Here is a 16,928-nt window from a genome sequence, read left to right as displayed (position 1 = left end):
TGTATGATTCAAGCTTCATACTTGATAAAAAAAAAAAAAAAAAAAATTCAAAAAGGCTTCATGCTTGATAAATGGGTGGCACCGTGGAAATTTATTCTTAATGATAAGGAAGAAATTTAGAACAAAATAATTTATATGTAGAAGTAAGAAAATATTTAGGATGACTAAAATGCTGATATCAAGTAATGAAGTTATTGATTGATTCCGTGTGGATGAGATGGAATATAGTAGATAAGCAGAAGAGGACATGATTCTGCGTTATTATTTGTTTTCTGAAATATGTAGATTTTGTTTCCACAAAAAGTAACCTTTGAAGTTAGTCTATTTGTTTTTCATTTGTGGGCTCATTCTAGGATTTCAAGAAAGCACGTAATTGGAACCATTTGACTATCATTTCTGCTGCAAGCCATTATCTGTATTAACTATGCATTAGTGGGTTCAAAGATTGATTTGAAATAGCTAACCTTTCTATGTCGCGACATGTAACTGGACCAAAGCATTACTGGTTGATCGATTTTGTTGCTTCTGGTGTTCTAAACGTTAATGACTTGGAAACAATTTCGAATATATGATGGCTTTGTGGTTGCTAGTATTTTATTTGTTAGATGAACTGATGAACTGATAGTGTTATAGTTCATATTTAGATGAACTAATCTCATACTAGAACCTATTCCAATTTTAGTTGACATCAATATTTGTTGTTGTTTTTCTTTTTCTTTTCTTTAAAGGAAATTAGTTTTGTGTTTGGTCACATTGGTGCAATATATTCCTAAACAGGTGAATATATGGGTTCAGCCATGGAATTGAGGGTTTGTGTTGATTCAGCCATGGAATTGATGAATGAAGTAGTGATGAGCATCCTATTTCCAGCTGCTTTATTTTTAATTTTTTCAATTGTGAATATAGGACTTTGTAAGTGATATGTTCTTGAAGATGTTTTTGATCTGATTTTGCTGCTATTTTGTTGCTATTTTTGTGGTGTTTTTGCTACTATTTTGCAAGTATTTTTGCTGCTATTTTGTGCTGTATTTTCTCTACATTGCTAATTATTTATATATATATATAAGGCATATAATTAAAGTGAAAACCATATAATTAAAAGGCATATAGAATTAAAATGATAACCATATAATTAAAAGGCATATAGAATTATAAAATTACACATAAATTAAAAGCATATACTAATTACATTCAGAACTAATAGCATACTACATAAAATGAAACTTCAAATTCAAAACTTTTATAACTCACTGTGTAATTGCCACAAGTGTTTGACAAGGTCCGATTGGAGATGAGAATGTGTTTGCCTGTCTCTAATGTTATGATGACATTGAATGAATTCCATAAGTTCAGTAGTTCTCTCCTGTAACACTGTTACATGGGAACTGTGATCGATTTGATCATAATTGAAGTCTTTTACTCCATTGTCATCCCGCTCATCCTCAATGATCATATTATGTAAAATTATGCACGCCTTCATAACATATTTAAGCATTTTAGTATTCCAAAAACGTGCCGGTTGACGCACAATTGCAAATCGTGCTTGAAGCACTCCAAATGCACGTTCTACATCTTTTCTTGTCGCCTCTTGAGCTGCAGCAAAAAAAAAATTCTTATTTCCTTGAGGAGAAGGAATTGTTTTCACAAATGTTGACCATCGTAGATATATACCATCGGCGAGATAGTATCCCATTGTATATTCATTACCATTGATGGTGTAATTGACTGCAGGAGCACGCCCTTGAGCAAGTTCGGTGTAACAACCCTCATACTGTTTACCGATTAAGGACTGATTGATTACCGATAAACATCGATTACCGTTAAACTGAACTGATTATGACTGATAATTGGACTGGTTAAAGTACTGAACTGACTGACTGAAAAACTGGAACTGAATTGACTGAGTGTGTATGTTAATTTGTATTCTATCTGTTTGATTGATTATTTGATCTGTTCGTGTTTTACGTTTAAACTGCTAATTGAAGGCCTTATCGACGGCCGAACCAGAAATCGATTAGTGTTCTATGATCCTTAGAATTAATGTGATTTTATGGTATAATTATCTGAAAACTGTTAGGTATGATTAAATTAGATTAAATATTGATCAATTGCATAGTTTGATTTATTTACCATTTTGCCACATGAGTGGCCCACTCAATATGTATACTTGAGCCTCATGATACACCTAGATCAAACATTTCCTCAGCTCATTTTGAGCACACCACCAACTAGAGAGAGGGAGATAGGGAGTTAGAGTGAATTCACCTTGAATTGCTTGGAAACTTGAAGAATTGCTTGGTAATTAAAGTGTAGATTGCTAAATTGAGCTCCTAGTCTTGCATTGGAGACCTAAGGTAGAGTAATTACCCTTTTGTTTAGCTTGTTCATGCATGATTCATGCTTCATTGTAGAACTAAGTCATGTTTTGGTTCATTGTTGTTGAATTGAAGCTCAATCCTTGCATGCATGGTTGTATTGTAGATGTTGAGTTGTTTTCATGGCAAATGTTACATGCATGTTCACAATTATGTTTAAGTCCATGATTTCATCATGTTTTGGAAACAATTGGCTCTCTAGAGCATGTTTTGAAGCTTTGAATTGATTTGAATTCATGCATGTTTGCATGTTCTTCATGTTCATGAAATTGGTTTGAAATTGGGTTTCAAATAAACACCCTTGGGCTTTGATTTCTCAAAATTGAGCTTTGAACCATGATATTCTATATGTTTACAAGTGTTTTCTGGAAATTCAGCCCAAGAGGATCGGTTTTGATGCATTTAAACTCGGTTTTAGAGCTTGGAGGTGCAATCTGGGTTTTCCAGATTTTGCACTTCCGCTCGAGCGGGGAAAGTTTCGCTCGAGCGTGGAATCCGAGCATCCAATATCTCTGCACTGTTTTACAGACCGCTCGAGCGGAGGATTGGGCGCTCGAGCGGAGTCATGTGTCTCAAGCTCGAGCGGGCGTCGAGCGTCCGTCGAGCGGAGATTTCACCCATCCGGTACTTTTACAGTACGCTCGAGCGGGAAAGTTGACGCTCGAGCGTGTACCTTTGTTGCATGTACGCTCGAGCGGGTAAACCTACGCTCGAGCGGGACTCTGTTTTTCTGAAACTGCTTTTTAAGTACATCTTTGCATCCTCATCCCATTCTAGGCATTCTTAGGCCTAGTTTAAGACATCTTCATGAGGATATAGATGTAGAACACACCAAGGCAAATTAGGGATTAAGTTATGATATTTCCCAACTGTGTAGCTTAGTGTGTGTTCAACCTGTGAACTGTGTAGGGTTGGCGACTGGGGAGGCACGCTCTAGCATACTGTAGCCCAAACTCTGTGAGTAACAATTGTGTAAAGATATGTTCAAATGATTATCTTCTGAATACTGAACTGAACTGTTTACTGAACTGATATTGTTTACTGAATGAATGTATGTCCTATATTCTAAACTGTACTGTGGCATCCTTAGCATCTACTGTTACTGTTACTGTTACTGTTACTGTTACAGAGATCACTGTCGGTTCCCTCGTGGGACCACTACTGTTTACTGATTGATGGCCATCATTACTGTTCGGTCTTTAAGACTCACTGTTTACTGCTATGCTAACGGATGTACCACATATGATTGAATAACTGTTCTGACTGAAAGACTGAAGTATTGTTTAATGAACTGCTTTCATTACTGTAAGGACATTTCATTCTTAACCTCTTTACGCATTATGTTATTCACTGGGCTTTAGCTCACTGTTTATATATATGTAGGTGCTCAGCCGCCAGATCGGAGCTAGGAGCGTGGGTTAGACTCCAGTTTTGTCAAGCCAGCCTTTGTGCCTCACTGCGAGGTTCCGAGTTGCCATGCTATGGCTTTGGGGTGTTTTGTTTTTCCCCCGTCTGTCTCTACACTGTTTGGATTACTGTATAGACTGTCAGCTACTAACTGTACTGTTATCAAGGGATTAAGTCCCTGTACTGTGTGACTGTAAATTTTGTATAGACTGTACTGTTTGTATGTATGAATGCATGAAAAATCTTTTTGGCATACAGACTGTCACAGCTCAATGGACATTATTCATTTACTGTTTTAGCTTCCGCCAGGCCCTGCACTCTGTTTTACCGTATTACTGTTAAGCAGGCCTTCGGTAATCTCGGATTACTGGCCGATTACGGTGCTAAACCCATAGGGCCGGGTTTGGGTCGTGACATTCGGTAAATACAAAAGACCTTTCTAGCACGTTGATATCATTATGAGACCCAGGTAATCCAAAAAATGCATGCCAAATCCAAAGATCATATGATGCAACAGCTTCCAAAATAATTGTTGGTTCATGAATATGACCAGTATACATACCTTTCAACGCAGTCGGACAATTTTTCTATTTCCAATGTATAAAATCAATGCTCCCCAGCATTTCAGAAAATCCACGACTTTCACCAACTGCTAGTAGTTTAGCGATGTCATTGTTGTTTGGTGACCTCAAATACTTATTAGAAAAAATATCAACAACTGCTTTAACAAAATATTTTAAGCTTTCTATTGCAGTGCTTTCTCCAATTCTCACATATTCATCCATAAAATCAGCGGCTACTCCATAAGCAAGCATCCTAAGTGCAACAGTTATCTTCTGAAGAGAAGACAAACCAAGCTTTCCAGCACAATTTCTTTTTTGAAGAAAGTATGGATCGTGCGCTTCTACTGCAGCTTGAATTCGAAGAAAAAGTGAACGCTTCATCCGAAACCTCCTTCGAAATAACTCAGGAGGATATACAGGCGATTCAACAAAATAGTCGAGAAAAAGCCTTTCATGACCTTGAATATGATCACGATGAATGACTTTACGACCTCGAACAGAACCACGATGTGAACTTGATCCTATCTCACTATCTAGTAGTTCTTCATCCATAGTAACAGCTTTGAGCATCTCCAAATCATCATCAGATTCAGAGAAGTCAGAGTCATTTACAAGCATATCATAAAGAGAATTGGAAGCCATAGAAAGAGATATGGAAGTTTGGATAAAGTAGAAAATTGAGTTGAGGGTAAGATCAAATGATAGGAATGTCTTATTTATAATGAAAAAGTATAAAAATATGACCGTTGTAAAAATTTGAAAAAATATGACTGTTGTAAAAATATGACCGTTACAAAAATATGACCATTTGAAAAATACGATAGTAGAAAAATGTAACTTTCACAAAAATATAATTATATTTAGAAGAATGAAAAAAATAATAATTTGAAAGAAATTAGTTTTTTTTTTTTTAGATTGGAAAGAAGGTAGTTAAAGTATAATAATATTTTAATAGAAGATAGCTAAAGTAGATAGCCTTGTTGGAGTGTATATTAAAAAAATGACTAGCTAAAATAGTAAAGTGAAATTTTGAATAACTATTTTAACTAGCCTTGCTGGAGATGCTCTTAGATGTATCTAAAAAGTAAAAAATTTATGAAAAAATATTTTAAAAAATTAATAAATGCATAAAAATACAAAAAAAAAATATACTGAATTCTAGTATTTTTTTGTATTTTATATTTTTGGTATTTAGTGAATTTTTAAAAGATTTTTTTCACAAAAATTATACTTTTTATGTGTATTTATGTTAGGTGTGTCTAAAAATTTTTAAAAAAATGCTTAAAATATTAAACAAATTCAGTAAAAACAAAAATAAAAAAACACAGAAAATAAGAAAGTAGAATTTTTGAAAAGTATTTTTGGAAAACAAAAAACAAGCAAAGTGAATATCACTCTAATTTAAAACTTCACATGGAAAGAGGAACAAAATATATAAAGAAAACTGAAATAAATAACTAATAAATTTAAAATCTTTTATTTCCTAATAAATTTATCATGAATGTAAAATTTCCACCTCATTCACATAATTAGGGTGGTGCTTTCAAGAGTTCTCATCTCATTCTCTAACATATTTTCAAAATCAGCCCTGTTTAAGGTATAGTTCAAATCAATCCACTAAAACATCAAGGGCAAATTACAAACACCCCTCCTCAAGGTTTGGTGAAAATACAGATTCCCCCTTGAGGTTTGAGAAATTACATGCCACCCCCTGAGGTTTATATTTCTATAACAAATTGCCCCCTGAGGTTTTTATTTTCATACAGATTCCCCCTCTAATTTGTTATACAAATTTGACCTTCGGGGGGCAATTTGTAATTTCTCAAACCTCAGGGGGGGAATCTATATTTTCACCAAACCTCGAGGGGGTGTTTGTAATTTGCCCAAACATCAAATATCAATAGGAATAGTTCAAATCCTCCTAACTTTTTCACGGTTTCAACTGACTACTTATAAATAATTGAAATAAAACTAACCCAAGTTACTTTGAAGACTAACCTTATTGTTGATATCAAAATATCAGGGATGATACAACAAACCGAAGCTACTTTCACAACCAGCTGTGTTGGAATGTCAAAGGTCTTGAAAAGATAAATGAATTCAGAAACAAACCATGAAAATGGTGCATCAAAATACGCTAGTCTTTCTTCATCAAGAAACATAAAATTCATAACCATGATCAAATTTTGGGGTAGGGGAACTAAAGTCAAGTGTATAAAAATTAAGAGGCAACAATACTATAACATTCTCCCCCTTCAACCCACTAATAAATTATTCTTTTTCAATGTAACTCTAACATCCTGCACAATAGACACTAAATTTATACAAAGATACTAAATTAAATTAAATGTGCAAAGATACTAAATTAAATTATTGCACTTAGATTTAGTGAATTTTCAAGGGCACTTTACAATCCACACTCAATAACCATCCATGAGGTCCAATATTTGATATTGATAAGAGACTTTACAAAAATATTAGAAATCCATTGTAGTACATATCAGTAGGAAGCTTTACAAAAGTGGTTAACAACAAGGATACAAAAGTGGTTCACATTAAGCGCTCAATAGTTTAGCTGGTTTTTTGTATCATTTACTGCATTTAGTTCTGGGTTTAATTCCTGTCGATACTTGTTATTTCTTAATGGGACATTTTTGAAAGGAAGATACAAAGGTCAACTACTTATAACAACGAAGAAAGATAGGAACAATGGTTAGAATTTTTTGATATTGTGTGTGTGACTCAATGTGAATATTCACATTGATTGGAGTATGGTATATGTCTTGGCATTACATAGTGTGAATATCTCCATTTGGCTTTCTATTTTTATTTTTTTGTAAAAGAGTAGTGTTAATATTCACATTGGAATATTGTGATCGTTGTTTAATGTTGTTGTGTTGTATTTGTCATAGGTCTACAATTCACATCTCTAGTTGGCTTTTTATTTTATTTATTTTTTTTGTAAAAGAGTAGTGTTAATATTCACATTGGAATGTTGTGATGATCATTGTTTAATATTGTTATATTGTATTTGTCGTAGGTCTATTCCCAATAGCATTTGTGATTGTTGATTTAGAAACAACAACAAATTGGTCATGGTTCTTACATGAACTAGGGAAGGTTGTTGATAGTAGGCGGCAAATTATGTTCATTTCTGACTGTAATCTTGGGCTATTAGAAGCGATGCCGAATGTGTTCCCATCAACTCATCATGGTTATTATTTACAACACTTGAAGAACAGTTTATGAGATCGGACGAAGGGAATTGATAATGGATTTAAGAACCACTTGGTTAGCAATTTGGGTAATTGTGCTTACGAGCCAACTATAGTGGGTTTTCATGAAAAGCTTGAGAAATTGAAAGACAAGTGTAAGCAACGAGCACATACATTTCTTCAAGGAGTTAGGACACAAGCACTAGGAAAATTCATATTTTAGGTAATATTAGTCACTTGATGTGTTCCATTTTTCAAGTTTGGAATACAATACTCTATTATGTTTTTTGGCGATGTGAAATTTCATATTCAGTTTGGAAAGAACATAATTTTAGAGACATGCATTATGTAGAGGCATATTGTACAGCCTATTCAGGTGCTATATTCCCTATACTGTAGGTGGAGAAACTGCCCTTCGATCCTACAGATTTCACCATATATCCATCAATTGTGAAAAGATCACCCAACAGGCCAAAAAAGAATAGGATTCCATCAAAAGGAGAGAAAATGGAACAAATAAAGTGTGGGAGATATGATAAGTTGAGAAGCCACAATCAGAAATCATGCAAGAAGCCGAATATAGGATGTAGAATGTTCATTCCAACATATTGATGTACGTGGGATTGTTTTATTTGATGTTTCAAATAAGAATACATTGTGTTAGCAACGAACATGAAGTGTTTTTGAATTGCATGGCATATAGTTGCCAAACACAATAATGTGTTTGTTTTAATTTTCATAGTATTTCATTTGTGTGTTGTCTACTTTTTATTTTATTGTGGTAACTGGTATGGAGGTGTAAAAAATTGTGACATTGCGTATATTTTTGGTTGGAAAACTATTTTTTGGTTGTGCTTTTATGATGTATACATGTGCATGATGTAAACATTCACATCTGTGTTGACCGCACAATAGTCGTAAGGTGGGATGCAAACATTCACATTCATTGAACATAGCATACACAAGGCATAATTTGAACATTCACATTTGGGGATGTTATCCAGTAATGCATTATAAAATTAATGCACAAAGAACTATGTCACATACATGATGTGGACTTTCACATTGTATTATAACAAATATTTACAATAATATGTGCTTACAACAATCTTCACATCTATGGAATGGGAATTTAACATAAGACATGATGTGAACCTTCATATTGATATCACATGAACACTACAAAATAATATGGACAATCACATCATGCTTTATGCCAAAATAAACACAATTTCAATGCGAATGTTTACACAGCTGCATAAACCAATAGATCGACAGTAAATGGACCTCAAAATGCATACACGTATATTGAATCATAAACAACAGTACTGTGATATCCCTGTCTCGTAATATACTAATTGGTCCTCAATATGAGTATGATTATGTGTTTAGTACGACTTTGTGTGCTATTATGTGAAAATATGTGGTTTTGAATTTCTATCTGTTCACCGTAGGAATTTCTGTTTGACTATTTGCTTTGGAAATTAAATTAAAGGCCTTATCGGCCACAGAACCCGAAATTGATTACGCCATTGTGAATGGCATAATTTTTAGAGCCTACGGTGAAGTTTAATTGAAAATTGATTCAGATCAAATTAAATTGATTTAATTAGTGAATTAGTGCTATATTATTTGATATTATAATAACATCACAAGAGGGACTTTTATATGAGCACTACACACATACTCAATTCCTTTTTCTTGCTCATTTGAGCCGAATTGCTCTAAGGAAAAGGAAAGGGTCGGCTAGAGAGAGAGAGGGAGAAGGAAATTGGGGTTTTGGTCTCAAAGCTTGGTGATCTCAAAGATTATTCAAGAATTTGCTAGTGATTGGAATAAATTGAGCCTCTAGGTAGGCAATTGACTCTTGAATTCATGAGTGTAATGTGTTATCTTGTGTGTTTAAAGTTAATTAATGGTCAAGAACAAGAATTGAAATGAAATTGAGTTGACCATGTTGAATTGAGGGTCCATATTAGCATGCATGTATGTAGTTGCTTTGAATTTGTATATTTGAGCACCAAATGCATGATCTATGTGAGTTTTTAGTTGAAGATCATGTTCTTGACCACCTCTTCATCATATAAGTTGAGAATGAGAAGAATATACCACATGCATGTGCAAATTATAAGGATGTAAGTGTTGAATGCATGAAATTGTTATATTGGTAGTGAGTTTGGTGGAAAATGAGCCATGCATGTGTTTGATTCATGAAATTGAGCTCCATGATGATGTGTTTTAGTGTTTATACCATGTTAGTAGAAGAATATATGAGGTTGGAGTCATAAAATGCGAGAAATGTTGGTTTGAATGTTGAGAGGGAGCTCAAGAACACATTCTGGATTTTCCAGAATTTTGAGGTCCGCTCGAGCGGGAGAACCTATGCTCGAGCGTAAATTACGTGCTCCCAGTACTTTTTGCAGACTTGGTGTCCGCTCGAGCGGGATATTTCACGCTCGAGCGTAGAGCTTTGTAGACAGACCTTCCGCTCGAGCGCCTTATTTCACACTCGAGCTTATTTTTCATGCAACCAGTACTTTTGCAGGCCTTAAGGGTCCGCTCGAGCGAGGACCCTGTTTTCTGAAATTTTGTTTTCGCATTCTGTGTTTCGTTTTCCGTTCTCTTTCACTTGCAAGCACTCTTAGGCATGTGTTAAACATTGTAAATGAGTTAAAAAGATAAAAATAAAGCCTAAAGAGGAAAATGTGAATTTAGAACGGATTGAATTGTTAGTGACCCTTTTGTGTTCATGGAATGTGTAGGGTTAAGCTCCCGGACAAATCCACAAGCCGATCATTGTGAGTAATATCTGAAATATGTTACTGTCCAATTGCTTACTTCTACGTAAGTCTTGTAAAGTTCATTAATGTTGAATGGTGGACAAAGTTTGATATGACAAGTCTGAAAGGCTTAAATCCCAGTTTGAAATGAAAGTCTGAAAGGCTTAAATGCCAGCTTGAAATGAAAGTCTGAAAGGCTTAAATGCCAGTTTGAAATGAAAGTCTGAAAGGCTTAAATGCCAGTTTGATATGACAAGTCTGAAAGGCTTAAATGCCAGTTTGAAATGAAAGTCTAAAAGGCTTAAATACCAGTTTGATATGACAAGTTTGAAAGGCTTAAATGCCAGTTCGATATGACAAGTTTGAAAGGCTTAAATGCCAGTTTGATACGAAGGTTTGATAAGGCCAAAAGGCCAGTCTGATATGAACGTTCGAAAAGGCCAAAGGCCAGTTTGACATGAATGAATTGGACCCAAGGCCGTCTGATGTATAATGTTCCAATGTAGTTTCTTTATTTGATATCATTCACTGGGTTTTCGCTCACGCTCATTCATGTGTTTGTAGGTGAGCCAAGAGAGGTCCAGACCCAGCCCTAATGAAGTCTGTAGGGAACAACCGAGTTTTGGAAAGTCAGCCTATGTGTCTCACGCATGAGACTCACCTTCGCCTTTTGCCATTTTGTTTTAAGTTGTTATGTTGGCAATTTATTTGAATATGTCTGTATATAGTTTTCATGGGTTAATTTAGTTTTGGATGATCCTGTCTGTATAGAACTTTATGGTACTGTGTATCTATTGTGAGTTATTAATGTATATGTGTATGGTTTGTTTTAATGTGCCATGTAAGACAAAGTTTTAAATTGCTTCCGTTTGGCCCCCATTAACTCTGTTAAAATACGTTGTTTTGATTTGAGGCCGTAGGTAATCTTATGATTATTGGCCGGTTATGTCCTTAACCCACGAGGGCGGGTTCGGGTCATGACAAGTACAAACAATGTTATATCACTGATTTACAAGCAATTTTATTCATCAAAATGTCAAAGCTAATTCTACTAAATTTCACATTGAGGTTTGAGGTTTGATTAGTCTGTCGGAGAACACCTCTCATCTATAGGTTTTTGTATTCTGTTGCCTTTGTGTGATTCAAAAAAATATGTACTAATGTTTTTCGTATTTGACACCACACAAAGCGAATGAAGCTGCCTACAATTTCTTTATGATATACATGTTCCCTCATGATGTAACACACTGCAGGCCTGTAGTCCACCTTGAAAATGCTAAATGATTATGATTAGCATTTGACATTTAGGTATAGATAATGGTTATGGAAGATGTGTAGAAATTGATGTGAGGCTTGCGAGTCGCAGGCTTTCTGAAGATAAACGTTGACTGATATAATCAATTGTGATGGCTTTTGGCCTGCTAACTTGGTCCATAGCGCTGATGATAGGTCAATTCTGTGCACGACTGCCTCAATGTAGTCCCTTTATCATGGGAGAATATAAGAAATTTCACATTAGGCGCCAACCAACATATATGTGCATACATGCAATTTGGAATTTAACACCTTATATGACAATTGATATATGTACTAAATAATAGCCACTTACGACTTTCTATGCTTGATCGACATGTGGGTCGTGTATGTCGGATCTTGGTAGCAGTGAGTTATAACGCTTCTACAAATTATCTTTGACATCGTAAACAATGATCGTCCAATAGAAGTTGTAGTGAATTAGGAAAATAAGATATCTCTCACCTTGGTAGTCTTTCATATGTATATCAATCAGTTTAGTTCTTTTACGGAGCAGGGGGTACTCTTGTATTATTTTATGCACATGTTGGATGTTCAATTATTGATCATGTATCATGTCACTTTTTCATGTATAGGATGTGAATATTCACATTTGTTAACCATGTTCACATCCACATTTACACTAACATCAAATAAACAAAACAATATTATGGTTGTTATCAAACACATGCTTATGAAGATGAATGAGGCTTCCTCTGAAATTGGGTTGACCAGCTCTTGTTGTTCAGGTAGTATTTCACCATTTTCATTTGTCATATGTACAAACATATGGGTGCTAGTACATTATTTGTAGTGATTAAACAGTGTGCGTGTGTGTGTGTGTGTTTTGTATGAACTAACAAGTGAATAAATTTGATATTGGCATATATTAATGCGTATTGATTCCTCCTTGATGAGGTTGATGATGCCATCATAATACACGTATCTAGATTTGGAGTCCCCTCACCATACAAGTAACCTGTACATTCTCAATACACCAATGTGAATGTTAATGTTGCACATTCATAGACCAAAGTAAATTAGTAAGTACAGATATGAACATTCACACTCATAAAATATGAATGTTCACCTCAATATTGTGGATATCAACATTAGAATTTTGTGTGTGGATAGGTGTTTGTATAATTACTTACTCATCACATCCGTTCTTGTGTAGATTTTGCACATTTTCCTTGTTGGGTTTAGACATCATGCTCCAGACCTTCAACTTGTTGGTCAATGAGAATTTTTTAGATTTTGTTGAGAGCTTTGTCGGTAGATGCTCGTGTACGTCTTGTACAATGTGGACTGTATGGGATTGGTCTGAATCTCTCTCTTCTTTTTTCTTTTGGCCAGGCAGGTTGGGGTGTTGAAAGTCAGGCAAGTGGCATTCTTTTCGTTATTTCTTCTTGATACGCTTCACCCTAGACGATGGGCTGAGATAATCTTTCATTGTTATAATTGATTGATTTATGAGGTTGTCATGAAGCTTTTGTGCCTCAGCTTGTGTGACAATGTGAATGAACTATTTTAGGTCATGAATAACTATTTTCTCGCATTGCAGGTCGATGACCAGTTACGTCAACTACTGAATTTTTGCATCCTTCTGCTCCATTCAATTCTTAATCTCAGTGTTCACATTGGATGGGCATGATTAGTCTAACAATTTGGCTTCAAGGTCAACAATCTCCCTTGCCCTTAACTCCCATGATTCTTCAAGGTGCTTGTATTTTTCTTTCCATTGCCTTATGAGGCTCCAAGCTTTTCAATTTTCTTTCACAAGTATGTTCATGACGTCTATTTGGCTTATTTTTGCTATACGGGTACCTCTCTCACCATAGCAAAGGTAATGTTGATGTCATTGTCTTTTAGGTTAACTACCTCCCTAGAAAATTTATTGTTGCTACCATCTTATTGTTCATCTTTGCTTTCATCTTCGAGTGGTATGGTAGGTAAATCATCACATTGGGCCTCTACCCTCAATGTGGTATGCCGGTACCTTTATGCTTTCATTTGGGTTGCCAATAACTCGCTGGCATTAACCTAAAAATTCAAAAGTCATGTTAGTTAGATATTTGTTAGTATCATGATGTAAATGTTCCCAATAACTGTTAAAGGTCGTACCTCACTGAAACCAAGCTCAAGAAATAAGTGGACTTTATTTTGTTGTGTAAAGAAGTGAGGACCCACTTCACACACAGAGGAATGGCATTGGGCTTGTGGGGTTGTAGGATGGTTGTATGCTCACACAACTAATACTATGACAAATAACAAACACAAATGTTAATTTCACATTGTTAATGTTTAATGTGGATATTCACATCAGTGTATGCAGATATGGATATTAATATCAGTGTGCATAGTTGTGTATGTGAAGGTTAGTGTGTGTTGATGCGGATGTTCACATTAGTGTAGGCAGAAGTGATTATTAATATTAGTGTGCATAAATGTGAAAGTCCACATTTGTTTTAATGTGAAGGTGTTATTGATGTCAGCATTTTATTAAGAATATATAAATATTAACATTTGAGAATATGGATCAACAACATAACACAACTGGTCACTTTTTCTAGCTTTCTATTGTTCTGGGCAATGGAAGAAGTCAGCGTTGTTTTGATTTGTCTGGCGCAATCGTATTGTTTCATGTTTTCCAATAGGACCACATACGCGTAGTATCCCCATCCTATTATTTCGCCACTTGTCAAGAAAAAAATCTTGATGCATGCGTACATGCAAACTAATCGCGCCACTTCTTCATTGTTAGTTTTCTTTTAGCGATTCAATGCCTCAGTCAAAAGGGTGCGTATCCATTTCGAACTCAGTCGACCGACATTTTTGCACCTTTTGTTTATGATGCCAGTCTTTGGCTTGGCACCATATGATAGGTCTATTGGTTTGGTGCAACAACCTACACCAGAAATCAGTTTTATGTCGCTGTTATATACGCTTATCTTTTTTTGGCCAATGTAGAAGGCCTTTTTGGATGCCTTGAACATCTTCAGGACATTCACATCAACATCATCATACTTCATGCACTTGTCGAGGTCAATTTCATCATTCCTTAATGCATTCAATAATTGCCGAAATGGGGCTTGTCTCAAGCAGCCGAGCTGAGGTTCTGTAAACTTGATGCTTTTCATTAACTTGACCAAACCTGTCATGTTGGACCTATAGTTGATACAATGTATGTCAACATGGCTGAGGTTATTTGCAGATGGGCTTCATTCTTGACATGGTATTATTCTCTTTTTCACTTGGGAACTTTTTTGCACGCAACATCTATTACATGGGGCATACACATTAAGACAATACTCATGTAATCACAAGAGGTAACAAGTACTATTGTTTGGTAACAATAACAGTAATGTGAACATTCACACCATTGATGTGAGCATTCAAATCTAGATAGGGCTTCAATGGAATGGTGATGGGATATGCATGCATATTGGCATTAGCACACAATTATTTAGTGTGAATGGTTACATTCAAACAAGACCAATTCAATCACAAAAGTTGCTAATTGCATTTTTTTTGTGACAACAACAGAGGTGTGAACATCCACACCACTGATGTGAACATTCATATTTGATTATGGTTTCAATGGAATGGGGATGGGATATGCATTTTTATTGGCATTAACTCACAATTGTTTAGTGTGGATGTTCACATTCAAACAACACCAATGCAATGACAAGAGCTAACAAGTGTTTTTTTTTTGTGATAAAACATATCAATGTTAGCATTCACTCATCTAATCATGAAATGCCAATGCTAATGTTAAGGTTAACATCAATATTGAAGTGCACCTTAAAATATTAAAGTTAACATCAACAGTAGAGATGTGGATGTTGTAAACAACATTGTATTCATGCAAACCAAAACAAAAAAGTGATATTTTGGTCTAAACATGGTGGTATATGTCTGTGTGTATGGTTTGAGATAAATAGGGGTGGTCAATTTAAGTCGATTGTGAATGTTCACATCAGAATAACATACAACAACAACAATTAAAATAAATGAGTTGGTCCACAACTTTTGTTTTTCACGTAAATGTTCACTACCATTAACAACAACAATAACAACTGTTACTACAATATTTTTTGGTGGAAAAAATCATATAATTGGGGGTGAGGAGTTCATATTCAGTCATGAATAGTGTCAATAACAACAATCAACCGATTAAGGGAATAAAAATAATAATATGAACTTCCATACATTATATATATATATATATAATCAAGGGATATGTGTGGAAGTTCACATTTGTGTAAATTCAGGAACAATTTTAGGGTTTGTATAGAAAATAAGTGATGAATATTTACGTTCGGTGTCCATTTCGATGATTGGGTTGACACAGATGATAGGTGATGATGATTCTAGCGAAAAGGAGTAGACAATGGTGATTTCAGCAATTTTGGCGAAGAACAACGCATGGATGATGAACACCATGATGAGACGATGCGACGATGAAACGACGAGTGGGAATATGAAGGATTGATGACTAGGGTCTAGGGTTTTGGAAGGTAGAGAGAGAGAGAGAGAGAGAGAGAGAGAGAGACGATTACTTGATTTAAAGAATGAACGTGTGTGTTGGTTGATGGGTTTTTGGTCTTTGTACAATGAACATGGCCTAATGGAATAATCTAAAATGTTTTGGGTTGTATGGAATAAAATTCTTAGAAAAAGGGAATTTACTGGAAAAAAAACTCCACTTTTTTATATACCTACATTGAGTTTAGTGACTAAAATATTATTTTTTTTCCACCCGTTTTACTTAACAGAAATAGATAGATGGTTTATATTGAAAAAAAAAAAAATAGAGTTTAAATTGACAAAATTAAAAATTTATATTTTATAAACGACGTTATGTATTTTGTAATAAACTAAATACTATCTTCAGTGAAACTAAAAGTATTGTAGATTTGAAATTTAAATTTACTATAAAATATTATATTTGTGAAACTTAAATTTATTACAATAGTGCCTCGTGCAGTCATGGGAATTTTTTTCTAGTATATATATATATATTTGTTTTTACAAGTTTGCTTAAATTTGGCTCAAATACTAAACAAATTTAAAACAAAATTAGGTCCAATTTATTTATGAAAAATGATTGATATATCAAATTTGAGTTCGCTCGAATTGTTCGAATTTTGTAAGTCGGATGATTGATCAAACGAACGGTGCAATTCTTATCAACCGCGACTGTCATTCTTGTTCCCAAATAATCAGTGGGACGAGGCATGCACAAATTCAAGTGATATAATATTACTCTTTATTTATTTAGCAAATGAA

The 16,928-nt window shown here is 34.7% G+C and overlaps 1 protein-coding gene across 1 annotated transcript; it reads right to left on the bottom strand.

Annotated features, from left to right (window-relative positions):
• Window positions 1-1,240: 1,240 nt before the first annotated feature.
• On the bottom strand, window positions 1,241-4,987 carry LOC114316986 (uncharacterized). Its single transcript, XM_082889287.1, has 2 exons — window positions 4,410-4,987; window positions 1,241-1,748 (listed from the first exon to the last, which is right to left on the bottom strand). The coding sequence occupies exons 1-2, from the start codon at window positions 4,985-4,987 to the stop codon at window positions 1,241-1,243; spliced, it is 1,086 nt and encodes a 361-aa protein (XP_082745413.1).
• Window positions 4,988-16,928: the final 11,941 nt, after the last annotated feature.

The sequence above is a fragment of the Camellia sinensis genome, chromosome 9 (assembly GCF_055761805.1).
Source record: "Camellia sinensis isolate YWXY chromosome 9, ASM5576180v1, whole genome shotgun sequence".
In the NCBI taxonomy this organism is placed as follows: domain Eukaryota; kingdom Viridiplantae; phylum Streptophyta; class Magnoliopsida; order Ericales; family Theaceae; genus Camellia; species Camellia sinensis.
This window is presented reverse-complemented; position numbering and strand designations above follow the sequence as displayed.